The sequence below is a fragment of the Balaenoptera ricei genome, chromosome 4 (genome assembly GCF_028023285.1).
Source record: "Balaenoptera ricei isolate mBalRic1 chromosome 4, mBalRic1.hap2, whole genome shotgun sequence".
Lineage (NCBI taxonomy): Eukaryota > Metazoa > Chordata > Mammalia > Artiodactyla > Balaenopteridae > Balaenoptera > Balaenoptera ricei.
This window is the reverse complement of record NC_082642.1, coordinates 150,418,737-150,443,737: the sequence shown is the minus strand read 5'-3', so window position 1 is coordinate 150,443,737 and position 25,001 is coordinate 150,418,737. Positions and strand designations below refer to the sequence as shown.

At 47.5% G+C, this 25,001-nt stretch overlaps 1 protein-coding gene across 1 annotated transcript in view; it reads right to left on the bottom strand.

The window, feature by feature from the left end:
* The window catches only part of ITSN1 (intersectin 1), a 222,869-nt gene that overhangs the window by 15,283 nt on the left and 182,585 nt on the right, over positions 1-25,001 (bottom strand). The window contains exons 29-32 of the mRNA XM_059921482.1: positions 17,036-17,157; positions 15,087-15,193; positions 9,400-9,583; positions 7,290-7,388 (exon numbers count right to left, since the gene is read on the bottom strand). Coding sequence (XP_059777465.1) covers positions 7,290-7,388; positions 9,400-9,583; positions 15,087-15,193; positions 17,036-17,157 — 512 coding nt within the window. The remainder of the gene's footprint in view (positions 1-7,289; positions 7,389-9,399; positions 9,584-15,086; positions 15,194-17,035; positions 17,158-25,001) is intronic.

Here is a 25,001-nt window from a genome sequence, read left to right as displayed (position 1 = left end):
CTCTAATCCATTTGGAGTTTATTTTTGTGTATGGTGTTAGGAAGTGTTCTAATTTCATTCTTTTACATGTAGCTGTCCAGTTTTCCCAGCACCACTTATTGAAGAGACTGTCTTTTCTCCATTGTATATCCTTGCTTCCTTTGTCATAGATTAGCTGACCATAGGTGCGTGGGTTTATCTCTGGGCTTTCTATCTTGTTCCATTGATCTATATTTCTGTTTTTGTGCCAGTACCATGTTGTCTTGATTACTGTAGCTTTGTAGTATAGTCTGAAGTCAGGGAGTCTGATTCCTCCAGCTCCGCTTTTTTCCCTGAAGACTGCTTTGGCTATTCGGGGTCTTTTGTGTCTCCATACAAATTTTAAGATTTTTTGTTCTAGTTCTGTAAAAAATGCCAATGGTAATTTGATAGGGATTGCATTGAATCTGTAGATTGTTTTGGGTAGTATAGTCATTTTCACAATATTGATTCTTCCAATCCAAGAACATGACATATCTCTCCATCTGTTGGTATCATCTTTAATTTCTTTCATCAGTGTCTTACAGTTTTCTGCATACAGGTCTTTTGTCTCCCTAGGTAGGTTTATTCCTAGGTATTTTATTCTTTTTGTTGCAATGGTAAATGGGAGTGTTTCCTTAATTTCTCTTTCAGATTTTTCATCATTAGTATATAGGAATGCAAGAGATTTCTGTGCATTAATTTTGTATCCTGCAACTTTACCAAATTCATTGATTAGCTCTAGTAGTTTTCTGGTGGCATCTTTAGGATTCTGTATGTATAGTATCATGTCATCTGCAAACAGTGACAGTTTTACTTCTTCTTTTCCAATTTGTATTCCTTTTATTTCTTTTTCTTCTCTGATTGCCGTGGCTAGGACTCTGAAAACTATGTTGAATAATAGTGGTGTGAGTGGACAACCTTGTCTGTTCCTGATCTTAGAGGAAATGTTTTCAGTTTTTCACCATTGAGAATGATGTTTGCTGTGGGTTTGTTGTATATGGCCTTTATTATGTTGAGGTACGTTCCCTCTATGCCCACTTTCTGGAGAGTTTTTATCATGAATGGGTGTTGAATTTTGTCAAAAGCTTTTTCTACATCTATTGAGATGATCATATGGTTTTTCTTCTTCAGTTTGTTAATATGGTGTATCACATTGATTGATTTGCATATATTGAAGAATCCTTGCATCCCTGGGATAAATCACACTTGATCATGGTGTATGATACTTTTAATGTGTTGTTGGATTCTGTTTGCTAGTATTTTGTTGAGGATTTTTGCATCTATATTCATCAGTGATATTGGTCTGTAATTTTCTTTTTTTGTAGTATCTTTGTCTGGTTTTGGTATCAGGGTGATGGTGGCCTCACAGAATGAGTTAGGGAGTGTTCCTTCCTCTGCAATTTTTTGGAAGAGTTTGAGAAGGATGGGTGTTAGCTCTTCTCTAAATTTTGATAGAATTTATCTGTGAAGTCATTTGGTCCTGGGCTTCTGTTTGTTGGAAGATTTTTAATCACAGTTTCAATTTCATTACTTGTGATTGGTCTGTTCATACTTTCTATTTCTTCCTGGTTCAGTCTCGGAAGGTTATACATTTCTAAGAATTTGTCCATTTCTTCCAGGCTGTCCATTTTATTGGCATAGAGTTGCTTGTAGTAGTCTCTTAGGATGCTTTGTATTTCTGCGGTGTCTGTTGTAACTTCTCCTTTTTCATTTTTAATTTTATTGATTTGAGTCCTCTCCCTCTTTTCTTGATGAGTCTGGCTAATGGTTTATCAATTTTGTTTATCTTCTCAAAGAACCAGCTTTTAGTTTTATTGATCTTTGCTATTGTTTTCTTCGTTTCTATTTCATTTATTTCTGCTCTGATCTTTATGATTTCTTTCCTTCTGCTAACTTTGGGTTTTTTTTGTTCTTCTTTCTCTAACTTCTTTAGGTGTAAGGTTAGGTTGTTTATTTGAGATGTTTCTTGTTTCTTGAGGTAGGATTTTATTGCTGTAAACTTCCCTCTTAGAACTGCTTTTGCTGCATCCCATAGGTTTTGGGTCATCATGTTTTCATTGTCATTTGTCTCTAGGTATTTTTTGATTTTGTCTTTAATTTCTTCAGTGATCTCTTGGTTATTTAGTAGTGTATTGTTTAGCCTCCACGTGTTTGTATTTTTTACAGTTTTTTCCCTGTAATTGATATCTAGTCTCATAGAGCTGTGGTCAGAACAGATTCCTGATACAATTTCAATTTTCTTAAATTTCCCAAGGCTTGATTTGTGACCCAAGATATGATCTATCCTGGAAAATATTCCATGAGCACTTGAGAAGAGGGTGTATTCTGTTGGTTTTGGATGGAATGTCCTATAAATATCAATTAAGTCCATCTTGTTTAGTGTATCATTTAAAGCTTGTGTTTCCTTATTTATTTTCATTTTGGATGATCTGTCCACTGATGAAAGTGGGGTGTTAAAGCCCCCTACTATGATTGTGTTACTGTTGATTTCCCCTTTTATGGCTGTTATCATTTGCCTTATATATTGAGGTGCTCCTATGTTGGGTGCATAAATATTTACAATTGTTTATATCGTCTTCTTGGATTGATCCCTTGATCATTATGTAGTGTCCTTCTTTGTCTCTTGTAATAGTCTTTGTTTTAAAGTCTATTTTGTCTGATATGAGAATTGCTACTCCAGCTTTCTTTTGATTTCCATTTGCATGGAATATCTTTTTCCATCCCCTCACTTTCCATCTGTATGTGTCCCTAGGTCTGAAGTAAGTCTCTTGTAGACAGCGTATATATGGGTCTTGTTTGTGTATCCATTCACCCAGTCTATGTCTTTTGGTTGGAGCATTTAATCCATTAACATTTAAGGTAGTTATCAATATGTATGTTTCTATTACCATTTTCTTAATTGTTTTGGGTTTGTTATTGTAGGTCTTTTCCTTCTCTTGTGTCTCCTGCTTAGAGAAGTTCCTTTAGCATTTGTTGTAAAGCTGGTTTGGTGGTGCTGAATTCTCTTAGTTTTTGCTAGTCTGTAAAGGTTTTAATTTCTCCACTGAATCTGAATGAGATCCTTGCTGGGTAGAGTAATCTTGGTTGTAGATTTTTCCCTTTCATCACTTTAAATATGTCCTGCCACTCCCTTCTGGCTTGCAGAGTTTCTGCTGAAAGATCAGCTGTTAATCTTATGGGGATTCCCTTGTTATGTTATTTGTTGCTTTTCCCTTGCTGCTTTCAATATTTTTTCTTTTTATTTAATTTTTGATAGTTTGATTAATATGTGTCTTGGCATGTTTCTCCTTGGATTTATCCTGTATGGGACTCTCTGTGCTTCCTGGACTTGATTAACTATTTCCTTTCCCATATTAAGGAAGTTTTCAATTATAAGCTCTTCAAATTTTTTCTCAGTCCCTTTCTTTTTCTCTTCTTCTTCTGGGACCCCTATAATTCAAATGTTGGCGCGTTTAATGTTGTTCCAGAGGTCTCTAAGACTGTCCTCAATTCTTTTCATTCTTTCTTCTTTATTCTGCTCTGTGGTAGTTATTTCCACTATTTTATCTTCCAGATCACTTATCCGTTCTTCTGCCTCAGTTATTCTGCTATTGATTCCTTCTAGATAAATTTTAATTTCATTTATTGTGTTGTTCATCATTGTTTGTTTGCTCTTTAGTTCTTCTAGGACTTTGTTAAACGTTTCTTGTATTTTCTCCATTCTATTTCCAAGATTTTGGATCATCTTTACCATCATTACTCTGAATTCTTTTTCAGGTAGACTGCCTATTTCCTCTTCATTTGTTTGGTCTGGTGGGTTTTTACTTTGCTCCTTCATCCGCTGTGTGTTTCTCTGTCTTCTCATTTTGCTTAACTTACTGTGTCTGGGGTCTCCTTTTCCCAGGCTGCAGGTTCATAGTTCTCGTTGTTTTTGGTGTCTGCCCCCAGTGGCTAAGGTTGGCTCAGTGTGTTGTGTAGGCTTCCTGGTGGAGGGGACTTGTGCCTGTGTTCTGGTGGATGAGGCTGGATCTTGTCTTTCTGGTGGGCAGGACCACGTCCGGTGGTGTGTTTTGTGGTGTCTGTGGCCTTATTATGATTTTAGCCAGCCTCTCTGCTAATGGATGGGGTTGTGTTCCTGTCTTGCTAGTTGTTTGGCATAGGGTATCCAGCACTGTAGCTTGCTGGTTGTTGAGTGGAGCTGGGTGTTGGCGTTGAGATGGAGATCTCTGGGAGAGCTTTCACCATTTAATATTATGTGGGTCCGAGAGGTCTCTAGTGAACCAGTGTCCTGAACTCAGCTCTCCCACCTCAGAGGCTCAGGCCTGACACCCGGACAGAGAACCAAGACCCCGTCAGCCACACGACTTTTTTCTTTTCCTCTGTGCTCAGTCTAGTTCCACTTGCTCATAGGGGGCCACGTTCAGAGGCCTCCCCCCTGCACTTCAGACCAGACTTTCTCATGGGAAATGGTGACAGTGACACCTCAGCTCGAGGGCAATAGTTGTGACTCTTCTTCTCAGTCCAGTTTCACGTGCTTATAGGGGGTCGTGTGCAGAGGCTTTGTGCCTAACACGTCAGATCACAGATTCCACAGCAGACTTCTGCACGACACCTCATTCAAGATGACAACATGTTCTTTACTGCTATTCTACACTCCTCTCAGAAATGTCTAGTTGTATATTTTACCTATTTTTCTTTTTTTTTTTTTAGAAAGATATTCGCCATGTGTTTCTTCTTTAGGTCTTTTTTTTTAAATTTATTTTAATATTTATTTTTGGCTGTGTTGGGTCTTTGTTTCTGTGCGAGGGCTTTCTCTAGTTGCAGCAAGCAGGGGCCACTCTTCATCGCGGTGCGGGCCTCTCACTATCGCGGCCTCTCTTGTTGCGGAGCACAGGTTCCAGACACGCAGGCTCAGTAGTTGTGGCTCACAGGCCCAGTTGCTTCGCGGCATGTGGGATCTTCCCAGACCAGGGCTCGAACCCGTGTCCCCTGCATTGGCAGGCAGATTCTCAACCACTGTGCCACCAGGGAAGCCCCTTACCTATTTTTCTATTAGGGTATTTGTCTTTTTCTTTCTGAGTTATAAGAGTGCTTGAGATGACAGAGAGATAGATAGATAGATAGATAGATAGATAGATAGATAGATAGATAGATAGATATTATAGATAGATAATCCATGTATATTTCAGTATCTTCTTATATACAGTTAAAATCTGTTTACTCAGCTTATATCTGTCATTTGTCTTTTAATCTTGTTCATTATATTCGGTTACACAAAATTTTTTAAGAAATATGTTTATTCAAATAATATTAGCATATTCTTGATATGCAAGATTCAAACAACACAGAAGTATAGATAACAACTGTGCTCTATCCCCTTTGCTCTCCTGCCTCAGAGGTAACTGTGCCCAGGCTTAAGGGCATCCCTTTAGTTCCCTTCAGATGTTCCACATACATTTAACAGTCACACAGAGTTTTTCCTTGGTTTTGCAAAATGGACCATACTGTAGGATTGCTTGTGAAAGGTTGTTTTTGGGTTTTGTTTGTTTGTTTTAACTTAACAGCATTTTCTAGATATCATTCCAGCTAATACAAAAAAGTCTCTTTCATAGTATAGACTCACCACTTTATTTAACTACTCTCCTTAATGAACATCTAGGTTTCTCCCAGAGGAAAAAAATTTTTTTTCAAGTTGCTACAAATCTAAATTCTTTAAAGTTCTGTCTTCGGTGCCATGCTAAGAATTTGTCCACCTCAGTATTATAAAGAATATCTAATCTTAGTATTTTTACAGTTTTCCATATGTATCTTATAACTGGCCACCTTTAAAAATTCTCTTCTTAGTTTTGCTAGTTTTCTTTTTGGTTCTCTAGGGTAGCAATCATGTTTCTGCAAAGAATGATAATTTGCTTTTTCTTTTTTAATATTTATGCCTCTCAGTTATTTTCTTGTTTTTGTTTTTCTCCCCATTAGCTAGATCTAGAACACCTATTTTATTTTATTTTTTAAAAATATTTATTTTATTTATTTGGCTGCTCCAGGTCTTAGTTGCAGCCTGCAGGATCTTTGCTGCAGCCTGTGGGCTCTAGTTCCCTGACCAGGGATCGAACCTGGGCCCCTTGCACTGGGCATGTGGAGTCTTAGCCACTGGACCACCAGGGAAGCCCCTAGAACTTAAAAATCTTGTTTCCAACTTCAATTCCCAACTAAATATTGGGGGAAGTAAAGAAAAGTGTTGAGTTAGTTTAATAGTAACTGTCAAGTTGGAGAAAAGGAAACAGTAGATTGAAAGCTTCTTTCAAAACTAATTATTTACCTCAACCAATGTGGCCACAGTGTATTTTGTGGGGTCAAACTGGGGTTGGACTGAGGAACTGGCTTATATGAGAGGGAAATTTGTTACATATAAGGGGATTCAGCAAATAAGTAAATCTATTGAGGATAACGAGAGCCAGGCTTCTCATGGAGAAGGGAGTTATATATAGAGAAAGGGGAAAGGCTAGAATAAATTCCATGATACTAGATTAGAACAGGAAGTATTGGTGTGAACTCATGGGTTTTAATACATATTATAATATATATAAATTTTGAAATAAATATGTTAGCACACTTATGTTAATATGTGGGTATGAATATATACACATACGTATATTGCCTGGCTCGGCCACTGAGAGAGTCAAAACGCAAAAACACCCCAGTATCAGTGAGCACACCAGTGTCTAGATCTGGGTTTCTAAATTCTCCATCGAAAGGAACCAGATCTAAAACCTCTCTCCAGGAGCTTTCCTCCCTTTGGTTATAGAATCACAGGCTCAGAGGATGTCTAAGTCTGCTCACTCACTTTACAGATGGGCACGCTGAAACCCTAATTTTTTTTTCTTTTCTTTTGGTATTGGCTTTCTTAAAATGACAGGAGAAAAACAATCATCTAATATCAACATAGAGTATCTCACAATGGCTTTCTGAAGACAAGTGGTGGAAACTATATTTCTTTCTCTCTTTCTTACTAGGAAAACCAAGGCCTAAAGACACTCTGCCTGTGTTAGGAAAAGAACTGAGCTCTCATGTTCCGACTTATAAGGTGGAGGCCACTTGGTTGCAGAGCTGAAGGCTGTGTATTATTAGCTCTTTTCACGATAAGCTAGCTTTTCTTTCTGAGTTATCAAGCAGATGCCTCCTGCAGCCTGTTGGTATAAAATTTCTACACAATAGATACCGGGTGTGTTGGCTGGGGAACCTGCCCATGGCCCCAGATCCCTGACCTGCTGGGGAAGCATTCCTCTACTCGAAAAGGCAAGACAGCTACTTACATTTTTAATGATCAGTGGGTATCTCGTTACCCGTTGCATAGGCTTCAGTATAAAACTAGAGAGTGGCATTCCCTTACAGCGAGGGTCCATGGCCAGTCTCTGAAATAAGAGATTTTTTTAAATGTACTTAAGAAGTTTGCAAAATCTGGTCAGTGACATCAACGTCGATGTTATTCAGGACTCCCCACCCATCACATTGTCTCATCTATCTGGATAACAGCTGAGGAGCCCAGAGCTGGAAGAGCCGGGCTGGTTATCCCCAGGCCAGGAGGAGGCCCGTTCCAGATGGAGAGTGGGAATCTACCTTGGGTGTGACTCAGCTGCAGGGTTGACCCCTGCTCCCCAGATCCAGTGGACCTTCCATGGGACATGTGGTTTCTTACTTCCAAAGATGAGATTCCGGCTTTACAGAGAATATTTCCTCTGGATACCTACCAAAACTTTATAACATTCCCAGGAGCAAGGAGAGTCACAAGACTATAAGGTCAGAACAAAAATCCCCCTCAAGTCCCACAGATGCTGGAAGGGCCTGGCCGGATCTCACTGTCTGTTTTGGGCGAAACCTGCACCTGCCCGTGGGAGCCCCAGCAGGGTAGGGATGGTGAAGCCGAGACATGAGGGTCAGGCCCCCAGTCCCAGGGGCTGTGGTAGTCTCCACCCTGGACTCCCTGCCTCTTTCCTTCCACCACTTTTGTCAACTTGACTGGAGGACAAGAGTCCTTTTACCTCCAAACAGTGACCCCATCTACAAGTCACAGGGGTTATATGGTGACAGCTCTCAAAGGTTCTGGTCAGGTTTAATGTCTTAGGAACAGGTTTAATGCCATGACCTGGGCCCCAAGCCCTGGGACCTGTCAGTGCCTGAACCTGCTCCAGCCGTGGACACCATTATTCCAAGAACACTTTGCAGCTGGCAAAGGCATGTCAAAGTCCCGCAGGAATGAGGCAGGGAGAGGGGATGAGGGGAGGGGTGAGAAGGGGAGGGGCAACAAGGCCCCTCCTGGGCTGGTGTCAGCATTTCCCTCAAGTTCAAGTACATCCAGTGATGAACTCATCCTGCCTGCGCCCAGGGAGGACCCGGCCCTTGGCTGGAACCCCAGGTGGCCCGTGGCACCTGGCAGCCCAGTATCTGCTCTCCAGTCTCCAGCCCACCCTAGGCCTACTTCATAGCAGTGTTTCTCCCCTTAGATGCCCCCACTCATTGGGTAGAAAATCAGAGCATTTAATATTGAGAAACAGGGCGAGAAAGAAAGAACAAGAACATCTGATGCTAGGCCGAGAAGAGATGGCATCTTCCCCTCCCAATGATGACCCCACAGACATGGTTACTGGGGGGCGTGGGAAAGGCCTGCCCCCAAAATGCAGGAGGTGCAAAGATAAGCCTGTCATTAGTATGATTATTTTGCTGTCCGTTCATCAAAATGTGCCTGTTCAGCAGAAGTTATTTTATTCTCTTTTTTCTTCCCCTCTGGGAGAGGTTGGGGCTGATTCCATGGGCTGGCCTGGCCAGCAGGGACCCACCCCAGCGAAGGGCAGCAGACCCAAAGCCTGGGGCCTCCGGCAGCATGGGGCCCACTTCCCCACAATGTCCCTTGGTGGGCACATGGCTCTCCAGACCCTTGTTATCCTCCAAGGCAGCGGTCCTGGCATCCCACACTCACCCCCATGGGCTTCCTAGAGCTTGAGCCCATCAAAAAGAACCAATTGGGAAAAAAACAAAGGGTCCATTGGGATTGCCGGCCATTCCCTTTGCAGGTGAAGGGCAGAGAGCAGCAAAGAACTGAAGATGCTCAGATTAAACAGAATAGGAAACCTGAGACCCACCAGCCCTCTTAGGCCTAAAAATGAGATGGAGGATTTAAACCTGTATTCAAATAACACCACTCACACCTGGCCAAGGCAGAGCTTCTAGGCCAGCGCTGGTCCCTCCTCTCCAAGCCCACCCCCTTGGTCCCAGCCACCCGCCAGCGAGGGGCAGCCCCTACTGTTCAGCCGAGACCTCACCCTTGTTGGCCTTCAGTAAATGTGTGAATCAGCCCCTCACAGGCCCAGCCGCTGGAAGACGGCCACTCGGCAGGGGCAGAGACTCAGCTCAGCCTGGGCTCCTTACTTTGACAAACTCCTTGAAGTCGGGGGCCTCATCTGTCTTCTGCTGGATCAAGGCAGCCCCGTTGAGCTGGCAGCTGCAGAAGCGGATGTAGGGTTGCATGTGTGGCAGCTGGGCAGTCAGGATGTCCCCGATCATCTTCACAGGCATCTTCTCCCCAGACATCTTCTTGCGAACTCTCAGCGCTCTGCACAGAAACACGAGAAGTAAGCGCCCCCTTCACACTCTCTGATGGATACACAGCACACTACTAGGTGGTACAGAAATGGGATGTGTGTGAGGGGCACAAACCCAGGGCCACTAAAGCATCTATGTGGCAGACAAGGAACAGAAAAAGAAATGAGTCTAGTGCTACAAAGAGGTATCACTGGGGCATTTTTCTTTGACATGAAGGCTGTTTGCTGGCTCTTAGGAAGAAAAACTTAAAAAAAAAAACTTTGCTGAACAAGTCAGCATAAAAGACAATGTTTTCTTGTGGAAATATATGGAATCCCTTTTTTGAATAACTCAGACAGGATCCCTGGGTGGATGTCTGACTTTATGGATGATCTGTCCAGGCTGGGATGGCCCCAACACTGAACCTGTTTCCGGGGCCAGTGCTGCCCAAGGGAAACTGCTGTTGCCAGGGGCCATGGAGGCTCAATTTCAGACCAAACAAAACATAATCAAGATGGTAAATCAACTGCCACAGAAAAATAATCCCATTATGTTCACAAAAGCCAGGTATAAATGATTGTCTGAACAATCTGTGCCATTCTCTGGTTCACTGCTTCATCGCTGTGGCTAATTTGAAGTTGACTGGATTAAGAGGAGTTCTTAAGAGAGAAGCCTATTCATGTGATAACGGGTTGTAGACTCAAACAATTTATATCCTGGAAGCTGAGAAGGTACTAGAGGGACTGGAAAGTGTTTGCTCAGGAGTCCAGCTGCATTCTGAGTGTTCAGGACCATAACACCAGGACTGTGCATCCCACCCTCCTAACTCGCACGTCAACTCTTAACCCAGCATCTATAAGAAGGGCGTGGCACCGAGATTTTACACAGCAAGGATAGCAATGTACTATAAGGGCAGGACCTCGACATATGAGGCCATGGGTGTGTTCTGCCTACCCTAGTGATTATGGATGATGGCTGGATTGATGGATGGCTGGATGGCTGGGTGCCTGGATGGATGGATGGATGGATGGATGGATGGATGGATGGAAGGAACAGAATGGTATGATATGGAATTTTTACATAAGGCTGGGAGGATGTTACTATGAATTCCTCTGGCTGCTTTCAAGGTCATGGGTAGGGCTATATAATTCTAAGGAGGCTCTGCAATCTTAGTATTAAAAACCTCAGATCACTTTATTTTCTTTCTCCTACGTTTTTGGTTCAAGAAAAAAAGAATCTTTGGACTGGGCAACAAGCCAAGGAGAAAAGCTTTAGGGACAGTGCGCTATGTGGCCCAAACAATGAGCCATTCCCCCTCAAGCAGGTGCCCTTGTGGGGGGAGGTGCTGGTCAGCGCTGGCTGCCTGGGGTGTGAGGAGTGGCAGGTTGGTACCCTCAGGGTGGCCAGGTGGCCACTGCTCATTGGGGGGTTGGTGTGGGATACCTCCCAGTGTGTAGAAATTTGCTCAAGGGTTACGTCACTACCAATGCTGGGGGACGAGAGTGCTGAATAACCATGTTACAAACTTGCTATGGACGGAAATGGGAAGAAATTCCATCATTCCATGATTTTCCAATGAGGAGAAACACAATCTTTCTGCAAGGGAATAAGAGTGCTTTCACCTGCCCCCCTCCTTTTTTTTTTTTTTTTTTAATGATGGGGAGAGAAGAAAAAGGGAAAAGAAAAAAGATCACACACAGATCATCACTGTCTTGAGGAAGTTAAGCCAGTTCCTGGGTTCTGGAGGCCCACGCTTGGAGACCTGAGTTGTCCAACTGGGAGACAGACCTAAAATCAGGCCCCTGCTACAGACCAGGCACCTGTTAGGTTGAACTGTGAGTCACCTTCTGGGATGTTCTACCGCACAGGCAAGGCTTTTGAGGACTGGGTTTGAGTGGGTTGAAACAGGGCGCGTCACCAGGCTCAGGGCTCACATGACTCCACTGCTGCAGCCTCAGCCCCGCCCTTTGGTGAGCTGATTTGTAATCTCACATAAAGGTCTATGGATTCAAGGTCTTGAACTGCGACAGTAATCAATCAGCTAATGAACACATCAGAGAGCTTGACATTTGCTGAACGAATGAGTAGCCCTCTGCAGTTCGCAGATCAAGGGGATGGTCAAGAGAGCTGGCATTTATGAATGTGTCCTATGTGTCAAACAATTTTTTTTTAAATCTATATGACATTATCCCTATTGACAGTTGGGGAAACCGAGGCACGCAGAAATCGAGTGACTTGACCAGAGTCACACAGCTCATGGGTGGCAGGAAGCCCTGGTCTCCAGAGCCCACAGTCTGTAAGCACCGCATGTGAGGACAAGCACCGTGCCCAGCCCCGCCTCCCCTCAAGATGCTCAGGGCTCCTGGCCTGTCCTTGCTCCAGAAGCAGCTCCTGCCATCCCACCAAGGGGGGCTTCCACGGCCCCCCTGCTCTTCCCTCCCTTCTGTCCTTCCTCTTCATTTCCTCAAGCCTCTCCCTCCTTTCCTCTCACCCTGCCCACTCCCACACAAAGCCCCTTTCTTCCTTCTCCCCATCCTGTCTTTACCCCCCAAGATATCTTTTTTACTTTTTTATTTTTCTTTGTTTTTCTGCCTAAAATAAAACCATGCCTATTCTTCTTAAGTTAAAAAGAAAACTGAATACTTAATATTTAAGAAAAACTTTTTTTTTTTTTTGGAGAAGCTCTTTTATTTATTTATTTATTTATTTATTTATTTTTCAAGCAAGGAGGCAGGAAAGGATCTTGATTAAAAACACAGCTGCAGTACCTGGTTCTACATGCCCTATCTCACTTCTGCACCCCTCCTGCTATCACTTCTAACAGCCATCCCTAGCGGCCTGCACCTAGCTCTTAACTTTAAAACGTTCTAGATTCTTCTTCCCTACTCTGCTCATTGAAGGCAAACTTCTCAGCTCTCTGCTCACAGGTAAGAGAGCCAACCATCCATTTTAACCCCCAACCAGAGGTGGCATTAGTAGGAAGTCTGTGTGCCCCAGGTAGCTCCCTTTTATGTTCATTTTATTTGTTTCTTATTTATCTGTTTGATAAATCCTATGTCCCCCCTCTAAGTACAAGCAGTCGCTGGCCCTTGGATCAGGAGTGACAGATACGTGGCTGCCCACTGCGGCCTTCCAGGGAGAGCTGCCTTAAATTCTCTTCATCTTCTTCCATCCTGCCAGGAGTCCTAAACCTTCCCATCATTGGGATTAGCCCTTTGCACAAAGAAATTAAGTCTATGCAGCAAAATTGTATAATCTACAATATGGGCGCTCACCATAAAATTCGTCCAATTTTTTCTGGTATGTTTGAAAATTTTCATAATAAGATGTTGAAAAGGAAAAAAAAAGAAAAGAAAGGAAGAAAGAAATCAGGTCCCCAGAAAGCTCCTGCTAAATACAAGTATTTTATCTGGAAAACAAAAAGATTAGCCAAACTAACCAATCAGGTCATCAGAGGAAGGCGCAGAGCATACCTGTGATGGGAGAGGGGGTGTCTGTGCCTGTTGGTGCCATGATTGACAGGGTGCCAGCTGTACACCTGGTCTCTTTGCTCCTTGGGATAACCCTGCATGCTAGACAGGGCAGGAGCCCTGACTGCAATTTTACAAGCTCTAAAACAAAGGGGTGGGGAGTTATCTGCCCGAGGTAACTGCCCAAAACGAGTTAGAAGCTGCTGGAGCCCAGATGAAAACTCGAGACATCTGCCTCGTGGTCTCACCTTCTTTCCATCGAGGGCAGGACAGGGTGGAACCCCTAGTGGGACCCTGGGCGTTGTCCACAGAGCAGCCCGGGGCACCCTGATCGCCTTCTGTGTGACTTTGGACAAGTCACTCAACCTCTCTGAGCCTTGTTTCCGCGGTTGCAAGAGCGTTCCCAATTCCTACCTCCAGGGCTGTGGAGCCCATCAGCGCTAATGGGAGGAAGGAGCACGCAGGCCTGGTCCTGACAGAGCTCAAGAAAGGGGCTTCTGCTTTCCTGACATGAGCAGGACGGAGGGTTAAAAGTACAGAGACAACAGAAAGGCATGGGGAGCGCCGATGCTGGGAGGGTTGGGGAGGGGTGTCACTCGGGGACATCAGACACATCGCCCGCCTCCCCACCCCCACACAGCTGCCCAAGGAAAGAGGTGTTAACTTGTAGGTATATTTTCAACAGAAAACCTTTTCATCTATTTCAAAACAACTTGTCTCCAACACTTTAGGTTTAGTACTTGTAGGTTCAGGGGTTAACTAGCCCACCTGCCCCAAGTGACAAGGCAGCCTCTCTCCAAGGCAAGAGTGGGTGCTCAGCCCACCCTGGGGCCCAAGCCCAGCACTTACTAGGGACCACGCACTCGCTGTCTAAATGCTCCCTAAGGAGAACCATATGTGGTAGGTACTATTATCACCCCCATTTTACAGATGAGGACACTGAGGCCCAGGGAGCATAGGTGACTTGCTCAAAGCAGGTAGGCAACAGCAGGGTGTGAGCCCAAGAGTCTGACCCAGACCTACGCTAGAAACCTCTACAGTATGCTTCTCAGGGGTGGGTAATGGAAATACTTTCTCCAAGCCACCCCTATGCCGTCATCTTTGATTAACGTCTTCTAGAACATAGAAACAGAAGACGTTATAGTTTTTCTTCACATCCGCCTCTCTGCACCTCTCTGTCCATCCCTTCATCTACTCCCAAACACACTCAAGAAAGTGGGGACCTGAAATCACTTTATAAAATCCCAGGGACCACATTCAGGAAATAGCTGCTTCCCAATTAAATGAACCTAGAGATCTGGAATGGACACCAGTTCCCAGGGCCTGTGCTTCCTCCTGGCCCCCAGGATCACCATGGACTTCATCTGTTTTCTAGCAAATGATGTTATACCGAGGGCCTGGTGGACACAGATTTGGAAGTTTTTTTAAGAACTGGAAAGGACTTTTGTAATGATGTAATCCAATCCCTTCCTTTTACCGGTGGGGAAACTGAGGAAGGGCAGCAAGTTGGGCTCCAAGCCCAGGTCTCCAGACTCCTGGCCCAGTGTTTCTCCCTGGCCCTGCAGCTGCCTCCGAGAATTAAAACAGGAATAAAATAGCAACTGCTCCAGGCCGGCTTCTCAGAGGCCTATCCTGAGAACTGCCGCTGACCGTGGCCATGAGCGGTCCCACCCTTTCCCATCTTCAGGAGCCAAGAAAGTCTCAAGAGATCAACATTCCCCCAATGGAACCAGGGTCTGAGGCATGGGGGGGCTGCCCCCCACCCTGGATGGAGCTGGCCAGCGATTAGGAGCCAGAATCGGCCCAGCTCTGTTCATTCTAGAACCACGGTAAAAGCAGGAACCGGGATGCCTGAGCAATCCATTCTCCCCAGTGAAAAATTGGGGGTGTGTTTCCAGAAAGCATCAGGGCTAGAAAGAGCGATGGTTCTTGTGAGCGGAAATGAGGAAGAGAGGCAGAAAGAAACACAGGGCGGCATGCACGGAGGGGACACACGGACGAAGCCACGTAGCAGGGCCGGCGTGCGAGGGCGAAGCCAGGCTGGGGATTGGAGGAGAGGCTTACTTCAGCAGTTTGATATTACACATAATCAGGTCCTTCCAGTTAACAAAAATCATAGCACCCTCCTTTTCTGTCAGCAGCTCAGACTCCATCAGGGGTTTCTGAAAGATCTACAGATGCAGAAAACGAAGCAGTTCAGAAAGCAAACAGTTAGCTTCAAACTCAAACGCACGCACACACCGATCTGTTCGGAGCCACGGGAAGGACCGAGGCCTCTGCAGCTTTGGCTGGGAGGCCCAGAAGCTGCAGAGTTTCTGAAGCAGGTGGCCCTCCCTCTGCCGGGGGGTATGGGGGGGGGTGGGTTCCCATCAGGTCCACACTGTTGTTTTACAAGGAGGCCCACTAAACCCTGGAGGACAGGCCTTAACTCCGCCAGGACTCAGCCGGGGGTCTGGACAAAGGCACTCAAGCTCTCACCTGCCACGGTGAGGAACTGGGCACAGGGGGGAAGTGGAGGGCCGAGAGAGGCACGGTGGGGGGGGGGGACTCCCGCATTCCTGCCCCAGCATCGGCTGCACAGACAAGCCTCAGGAAGCCCAGGGGAACAGCCCCGGCAGCCAGGCCCCCAACCAGCAGCCCGGGGACGGGACGGACTCCACTGCTCTGCCCGCAGCCTGGGCTGGGCCTGGGACAGAGCCAGCGAGTGAAGGCCTGGTACCAGGTGGGCGCAGCCCCTCTCCTGGGCTCCGGGAAATTCAGGAGCCTGCCCAAGCTCCGCGTGGGTGGGCAGCTCACAGTAGACCACAGGTCTTGGCTGAGCCCCACGTGGTGAGCCCCTGCCTAGCGAGAGGTCATAGCTACCATTGCAGGCAGGCCACTCGCTGGAAGGTACCTTAGGGACCGGGACAGCCTGTCTTTGAAAGAAACTTGGCTGGGCTGAGGCTGATCCCTGGGAGCCCTACTCGTCATGAGTCTTTAAGCTGACGTTGAACCTGGCATATACCAGGCCACTGAACAAGGTACCATATCTAAGAGGGTGACACTCACAGCCTAGACATCCAAGACTGTATATTTAGTGACAGTCACGTGTCTTGAGAAAGGGGCACCTTTTCATACCAATGCTCCCTAAGCATTAATGATGGCCTTGGGGGCCATCAACTCATCCTGCAACCTGTACTCATCAACACTGGGTCACTGAGCAATGTCTTTCCGGGTCGATAAGACTATCAGAGGAGATGGTTTCACAATAGTTGGGGTACGGGGGTTCCCAAACGATCACGGTACTTTTCAAACTGTAGGGTGACCCTGAGGTCCAGCTCTGCAAACCCCTGTTCCCTAATATGGCAACCTCCCATGCGTATGGACCAAAGGCTTCCTGAAAAGCAGAACTTCCCAACTCTCCATCTCCCCATCCTTCTGGACCAGGCAGACAAGGCCCTTCAACAGCTCCCTGGGAGGAGAGCCAAAATGAGACATCGTCCAGGACGGGGGAGGGAGGGTGTGCACGGGGCCCCGGGAGGAAACATCTTCATTCTCTGCAACAGATTTTTCTGGGGGGTAATATGTAGCATGAGGAATAACCAAGATATCAGCCAGATGACTGCCACTTTCAGATGTCACCGCTGAGGGCCAGGGAGATGACGCTCTACGGCATCAATTAGTTGGCGGCTGAGCTGCAAGTTCTCTGAGCCGAGCCCAGACTCCCAGCTCACAGCCCGTGTGTCCCCTCCCAGGCACTCCTCACGGGCTCATCTATCCCTGGCTTGAAGGGCCTCTGCCCCTCTGTGGGTAGGACTCACAGATGAGAATTGTGAGTCCGTGGCCACGGATGAGAATTAAGCATCTTCTCTTGGGTAAGACTCTCCTCTGTGATGTACCGTCCAGATGCTCCCATACCTCAGAAAGCTTCTCACACTGGGAATCAGGACCCAGCCCTCGTTGACAGAGTCCCTGCCTTCCCCACCCTCTGCCAGTGCCCCCCACCCCGCCCCAGCACCCCCAGCTGCCCTTACCTCTGTGACCAGTTGCAGGTCATTCACATAGTTCTCCTCCGTGACAATGAGCTCGTGGATGTATCCCTGTCGCTTTCTCTCAGTTGGGGTCAACATATCCAAGAGGTGTAAGTCTGAACACCCTGCAAAACACAACCATGGGGACGATTTAGTCCAGGTCTGGGGAAGCCTGTACAGCTTCATGGGGAAGATCCCCAAGGTCCTCGTGGCCGCCGGGCCCTGTGGTCTCACTCCAGTTAGACAGTGTTGTCCCCTAAAAAGATATGTTCAAGTCCTAACTCTGAAGGGGACTTGTTTGGAAATAGGGTCTCTGCAGATGCAATCCAATTAAGACGAAGTCATACTCAATTAGGGCGGGCCCTAGTCCAATATGACTGGTGTGCTTATAAGAGGACGACACAGAGACAGACAGAAGGGAACGCCACGTGACGACAGAGGCAGAGACTAGAGTGACGTGTCTACAAGCCAAGGAACGCCAGGGATTTCTGGCAGCATCAGAAGCTAAGGGAAAGGCATGCAATAATTCTCCCCTGAAGCCCGCAAAGGAACATGGCCCTACCCAAACCTTGATTTTGGACGTCTCACCTCCAGAACTATGAGAAAATAAACTTCCGTTGTTTTAAGCCCACCCAGTTTGCGGTCATTTGTTACAGCAGCCTCAGGAAACTATTACAGGCCGTACACTCCTGCTTCAGCAAAACCACTAAAAGAGTGTCAAGAGAGAAGACTTAGTGGGGACTTCCCTGGCAGTCCAGTGGTTAAGACTCCATGCTCCCAATGCAGGGGGCACGGGTTCGATCCCTGGTCGGGGAACAAAGACCCCACATGCCACACGGGGCGGCCTAAAAACAAATGAAAACAAACAAACAAATAAACAAAAACCAGAGTAGACTTAGTAACAACTGGCTGACATTTCCTGAGGGCTCTCACCATGCCAGGTGCTGTACCAGGAGCTGAACACTGACAGTTGTGTTTAATGCTCATATAGACACTAAAATCATCTCCATTGTACAGACAGGGAAACTGAGGCTCAGAGAGGTTGCCTCACCCAAGCTCTCTCAGCTGGGTGGTGGAGAAGCTGAGATGGGACCCTGACACTTTGACCCCAGAGACTGGGCTCTACCCAAGATCACTACTGTTGGATCCGAGCTACAGGAGGGCACATGTTTATCCTGAGGTTGGTTTTTGGAGGATGAAATGGCTGTGCTGAGGCTCCTGATGGGCCCGGGGACAGGGCAGAGGTGGGGCACATCCAGACGCTGCTGGGCAAACTCTCCTGGACCAGGCTGCTGTCCTGCACCCACGGGAGCTGAGCAGCGAACCTACAGGACCAGGCTGCTGTCCTGCACCCACGGGAGCTGAGCAGCGAACCTACAGGCGGACAGGGAATTCCTCCAGGTGCAGACAGCCGGACACAGCTCTGGCTGCAGGTCCACAAGGAGTAGGTTCTGCTGACGTGGGGTGGGGCATGCACAGCACGTGGCGCCCGCCCTGGCCTCTGCTCACTTAGCCGGTTACTTGGGGTTGGTCTGCTTTGGATGCTCTCGGGGTTCGGGCAGAGGCTGTCCCCTGCCCCAGGCACACTGGAATGAGGGGCGGGGAAGCTCACGGCTGTAGGGAGTACCCCTCCTGCAGGTCTGGACCTACCTCCTCCAGGTCAGTGGTCCCCTCACCCCTGTCCTTTTTATCAGGGGTTCTTTGTTTAATCACCAAAACCAGATTTATAAAGAAGACTGGGAGGTAGGTGTCTTGGATGTAGGTGGGGGTGAGGGCGCTGAGTCCCATTCGCTTCCTTTCTGCATCCCTTCTTCTCCCCACAAGGGGGTGCCCTGGAGCACAGTGCGGAACCCCCTGCTGGACACCAGTAGTTCTCAAAGTCGGGTCCCTAGACCAGCAGCATCAGCAGCACCTGGGAGCTTATTAGAAATGCAGATGCTCAGGCCCCTGCTGACCAGACTGTGGAGTCAGGGCCTGGAATCTGATCTAACAAGCTATCCAGGTGACTTTTTAGGTACACTCAAATCTGAGAAGCCTGCTCTGAACTATCAGGGGTTCCTCAGAGTTTCCATCTTCCCCCGAGGGAGTTTCTAGGCTCATGACTGATCTAGTCTATATGCTGGAAGCTTCTGCAGATAGAATGATCCCTCTGGGGCGAATGATATCATAGACTTCTCGGTAAATGCTTCACTGTGCCCAAGATTAACTCTGAGCTGGGCGCTTCCAGCCTTCAGTGTTGTCCCCTCCCCTGGCCAAATGCCCTCTCTAGAATGCTGGAGCTTCTCTTCCTGGGACAGGATAATCCCAGGATGGGCAGATGGATGCCAGGAAAGCATCAAGGCTGAGCCGTCATCATGTTAACACGCTCCACGCCCTTCCATCTGAGACCTCATTCAAAGCCACGGCAGTGCGGCTAAGCTGCAATTCCACAGGGCCACGGGCTGAGTGTGAGCCTTCGCGTAGGTCTGCAGATGCTTCTGGGACTCGGGCCCTCTGCTCAGCCACCAGTTGGCCTAGCTGTCCTTCCTGCCTCGGTGCGTTGACTGTGTTTTATTAAAACAATTGCATCAACAATGAATTCTCAGGAAGGAAGCAAGTCATGATTGCTCACCTGGGGGGCTCAGCCAACCTCTGCCAAGGTGATGCGTGAGCCCCGGCTTACCGGAAGCTGAGTGATGTCACCAATTTCTTTAGCTTTCTTTAGGAAAGCCACCCAGGAAACACTCTTGAATTTGGGAGGAAAATATCTCATTCCTGCCTTATTCTTACCAAACTTTCCTGTTAGTGAGTCCAAGGGCCCAGGGGTAAGGCCATTTCTTGTTAAAGGGTAGAATACAGCCCTTGCATTACAGACTTGTATGAACTCAGGGAAGCAGGGTCTCCCCTGCAATTTTCAGGACATTCCTTTCTGCAGGGATATCAGAGTACTGGTACAGACCAGCAGCTCTAAAACTCAGTTCCCACACACTGTGCAGTGACGTTTGCAGGGATACAAACATCGGGCTAGTAGTGGACTCTGGTTGGAACAGTCTTCCAAATGTCCCTGTAGGTCACAATTCCCCTTGCAGAATCTGGTGGATGCTGTGAAATCTTACCTCAGAAAACATATGTATACAATGTACACAATATACACATTTTGCACACAATTTTAAAGGATTTGCAGGCCCTCTTGAAGCTTGCTCATGGATCTCATTCCTTCATTCATTTGGCAAATATTTACTGATATCCTACTGTGCTGGGTGCTGGGAATTCATGATGGAAGAGGAGAAATGCCTGACCACCAGAGCATACAGCTAAGAACCCTGGGGTCCTCAGCTGGGGGTGGTGCCGACCCCCAACAGGCTGAAGGTGGTACTGCCCCCCCCTACAGGCTGAAGACGGTACTGCCCACCCCTCAGGCTGAAGATGGTACTGCCCACCCACAGGCTGAAGACAGTACTGCCCCCCCTACAGGCTGAAGACGGTACTGCCCGCCCACAGGCTGAGACGATACTGCCCCCGCTACAGCCTGAAGATAGTACTGCCCCCCCTACAGGCTGAAGACGGTACTGCTCCCCCTACAGGCTGAAGATGGTACTGCCCACCCCTCAGGCTGAAGATGGTACTGCCCACCCACAGGCTGAAGACAGTACTGCCCACCCACAGGCTGAGACAATACTGCCCCCGCTAGAGCCTGAAGATAGTACTGCCCACCCCTACAGGCTGAAGACGGTACTGCTCCCCCTACAGGCTGAAGACGGTACTGCCCGCCCACAGGCTGAAGACGGTACTGGCCCCCCTATAGGCTGAAGACGGTACTGCCCCCCCTACAGGCTGAAGACGGTACTGCCCCCCCCACAGGCTGAGGGTGGTATTGCTCCCCAGCAGGTTGAGGGTTGCACCGCAACCACCTCCCAACTCCAGGCTGAGAATGAATTCTTGGTTGTCATAATGACTGGAAGTGGCTGCTGGAATTTGGGGGGGCTGAACCAGGGCTGCTAGATGACCTGCAATATACAGGACAGAGAATGGCCCACCTCCAGTGCCAATAGCACCCCACTGAGAAACGGTGACATTCCTAGAAACTGACAACTCTGCAGCAAGGATGGTGCACGTGACCAGAGACACACAGAATGACTGAGGAAAGATGACAGGAACTGGCTTGCTTTGGATTTCAGAAGTTCATTCTTCTGAGTCTTCAAGTTTCACACAGTGTGGTTTTGAAGAAGCTCAGAGCCAGAGCAATAGCAGAAGGTCCAGGGTGGATTTTGGGCCACTGGTCCAAGAATCCCAAGCGCTGAGGCCAGTTCAGGGTGAACTGACCGCCTCCTGCTCATGGGGGTGGGGGCATGAGAAGGCTGCTTGGCGTCCTACTCCCGGCAGCTCCAGCCTTCGGTCAATCCACCCAGCAGGCTGAGAAATATGGGGGGGGGGCAGTGCCGTGTGACTCTAGGCTACTCGCCCCGACAAATCCCACCCTGTGCTGGCCCCCCAACCAGCCTGCCTGGAGACAGAGGGATGGTCCAGATGGCCTCTCCAGGACCCAGAACCCAAAGAACAGCAAAGATTCTGTGGGGAGATTCGTCTCAGCATTATGTGCCAACAATGTTGGCTTGGAAGTCTTTTCAGCTACTGAACTGACCCATAGGATGCTGTTTTAAAAATTCTTGCAGGTGAATGCCAGACCAAGAGAACGATTAAAGACTTGAAATAGGTGCTTTGAACTCAAAAATATCCTTCCTTTGAAAATTTAATATTTAGCAAAACAAGAGAGTTTAAAAACTCCATTATTCAGAGCAGGGTAAGTGGAAAAGACATTTCAAATAGAGAGTTTTCTTTAGGGGTGGAGGGATGTGGTCTTTCTCTCCTTTGGGAACCAGAATAAACATGCTTTGCTGGCTTCCTTTCCCAGTGAAAAACGAGAGGGCAAAGCACAGCAAATAAATTTCGTGGACATCTCGGCGTGATAGAGGGATTCTTATAACTAACTATAATCCTCTCGCAGCTGAAATAATATTGCAAATGACTCCAGGCAGTCAGAAATGATCCCCAATTACAACCCATGTGAAATTCCTAATCTGTGTGCTGTCCCTTATAATTTCATATAGTTAGACACATTTACAGCACAGAGAGAGCCATGATGCCCCTCTGAAAGGATTTGAGTCTGGGGCACTGCAGAAAAGTATCTTACCCCAAAAGATCATCTTGTCCCCTCAGTGGGACATTGCTCATAGGAACAGCATAATCTAAATAAATTGCTTTATTACAAAAGTAATGCACAAACACATGCTTATTGTAAACAGTTCAAAAGACACGAAGTATCGAGATGTAGGGTAAAAAGTCCCCCCTCCCTACCCCAATCATTCTACTTCCTTTCCCAGCGGGGACCATAATTTTTAAAACCAAACCAGGCCCCACAGCAAGCTGGCCACAGAGCAAAGCAAATAAACAGGCTTCATTCCTCTTATGAAAGGGCCAAAATATACAATGAGATGGTCGATAAATATGCATTGCGTTCCCCCCAAAGTCCAAGAGACACAGAAATAAGCAAGGTAATGTCCTTGTCCTCAAGGAAACTCACAGCCCTGGGGGTGACTGGACATGAAAATTAAATTTAAAATAGCAAGCAACAAAGAATGGGCCTGCGGGCTGTGCTGATGGTGGAGGATGCAGCAACTCAGAAAACTAGGTGCTCTCCATCCCGATGGAGGAAGGTTGTATGAGGACCTGGTCCTCCTTGCGCCAGGCTTCTATATGGCCAGGGAGGATGGGGCCATTATGTTGGCGACGTGTGGGCCAGCATGCCAGGTGAACGCAGAGATGCTATGGAAGATAAGTGTGGAAGTAGACAGTAGATAAGGTGGGAAGTAGATTACAGAGGCCGTGATGCCAGAGGGACGGGGGAGAAGCAGTACAGAAGCTTGGGCGATGGTTTTTCATCCTTAAGGGAAAGGATCTACCAATGTCTGTGGGGACATTCAGTCCAAATCCTCTGGCTAAATGGCCCTGGGTCAGCAGGATCCATGTTAACTGGGCTCCTGGAGCTCCCGTCTGCACAGAAGGCTTCTCCAGGGTTGGCCTGAATGTAGGAAATGGGAGCCTCATGGCCCTGGTGTCTCCTGCCAGGTGGGCGCACTTCCCTCAAGGCTACACTGGATTCTCCTGGGAAAATGAATCTAATCATGTTGCCCTTATTGCCCACAATGGATGTGACAAAAAGAAGGTTCTGTGGTCAAAGCACTTTGTCCTTGCCCTGCAGCCGATGTCTAAACCCCCTCTTCTCTAAGCTGTGGCCCGCTATGGTCGCAACTGTGCTTGATGCTGGGATTCACTGATGAAGGAGCAGGACGGACGGTTGTCCTGCGGGAGCTTCAGTCTGCTGGAGGCTGGGGCATCCCATGCACACTCTGGCCCTTGCCGATTCACAGGCACCTCGTAGAGGACACCATGCACCCTGTCATCCATCCCAGAGACCTCAGAGGTGCAAATCCTTAAGACTGGATTTTGATGGGGGTCTAGAGATGCCAAGTGGGCACGGAGGCCTGTGGTGAGAGGTGGGGGAAATTCTACCTGATGGCACCAAAGACCCACTGAGCTATGTCCAGCTGAGCCCAGGCACCCCTCTGCAGCCTGTCCTGGGGACCCACCAGGACCTTTTACTCAGCTGCACTCAGTCACAACCCGGAAGTTTAAAAGCGCCAATGTCGTTTCCAGATAAGCTTAATTGTCTCCCAAGAAGGAGAATCCAGCTACATGGGCTGCTGGGCAATTTAATGACTGTTGAGAAGTGGCGAAAATCAAATTACTCTCAGGGATAAATCATCTCTTAATTTTGCATCAAAAAGAATGATAGTAATTTTTTTTTTAAATCAAAGGATATCATTCATGGCTTTATAACCGATGTTGGAATTCCTGGTGTGGCATCAAGTGCCCCATGGTCTGCATTTGTTAGCTCATTCCTGGCCCCGTTTATGTCACCATCCTTGTTTTTCTTTCTTTCTGAGTTCCCGCTGTCAATGTGCTCTATCCTGCAATATTTTAGGGGTCCTTACTAGCCGCCGTAAATAAATCTTTTGAGTATACAAGGCAGATCGGTGTGTTAGAAGTACAAACACACTTCTATCGCAGTATGAGGAAGGAGGCCATAGTTTTTTTTTTTATAAGTTTATTTATTTTTGGCTGCATTGGGTCTTCATTGCTGCGTGCGGGCTTTCTCTAGTTGAGGCGAGCGGGGGCTACTCTTCTTTGTGGTGCGCGGGCTTCTCATTGCGGTGGCTTCTCTTGTTGCAGAGCACGGGCTCTAGGCGCGCGGGCTTCAGTAGTTGTGGCTCGTGGGCTCTAGAGCGCAGGCTCAGTAGTTGTGGTGCACAGGCTTAGTTGCTCCGCAGCACGTGGGATCTTCCCGGACCAGGGCTCGAACCCATGTCCCCTGCATTGGCAGGCGGACTCTTAACCACTGCGCCACCAGGGAAGTCCCAAGGCCATAGTTTTGATGAGAGGGATCTGGGAATATTTTCCAGAGGAGGAGGAATCTGAGTTGGGCTTTCATCAGGCAAATGTCAGGGTGGGTGAGTAGGAGTTAGGGATCAGAGCAGAGGGGCAGTTGGAGAAAAGGGCAGCAAGAGTGGGGTGGTGGGGCCAGAAGGCAGGTGAGGAAGAGGGAAGCAGAGGCTGGGGTACCAGGGAGAAAGGAAAGTTAACACGGGTGCTACTCTGAGCCACGTGGTTCCAAGTGCTGTACGTTCATGGACTCACGAAACCCTCCCCAGTAATCCTACGTGGTAGCTACTGCTGTTATTCCCCATTGAACAGACAGGGAAACAGGCACAGAGAAGTTAAGTAACTTGCCAGAGCCTCAGTTAATAAAAGGCAGAGGGGATCCTACCCCAGCGTTCTTTCTCTTGATCACTATGCCTCTCGCCTGGTGGAAGGGTGATGCATCAGTCAGCCGGGCTGTTGTAACAAAGTTCCACAGACTGGGTGGCTTGGA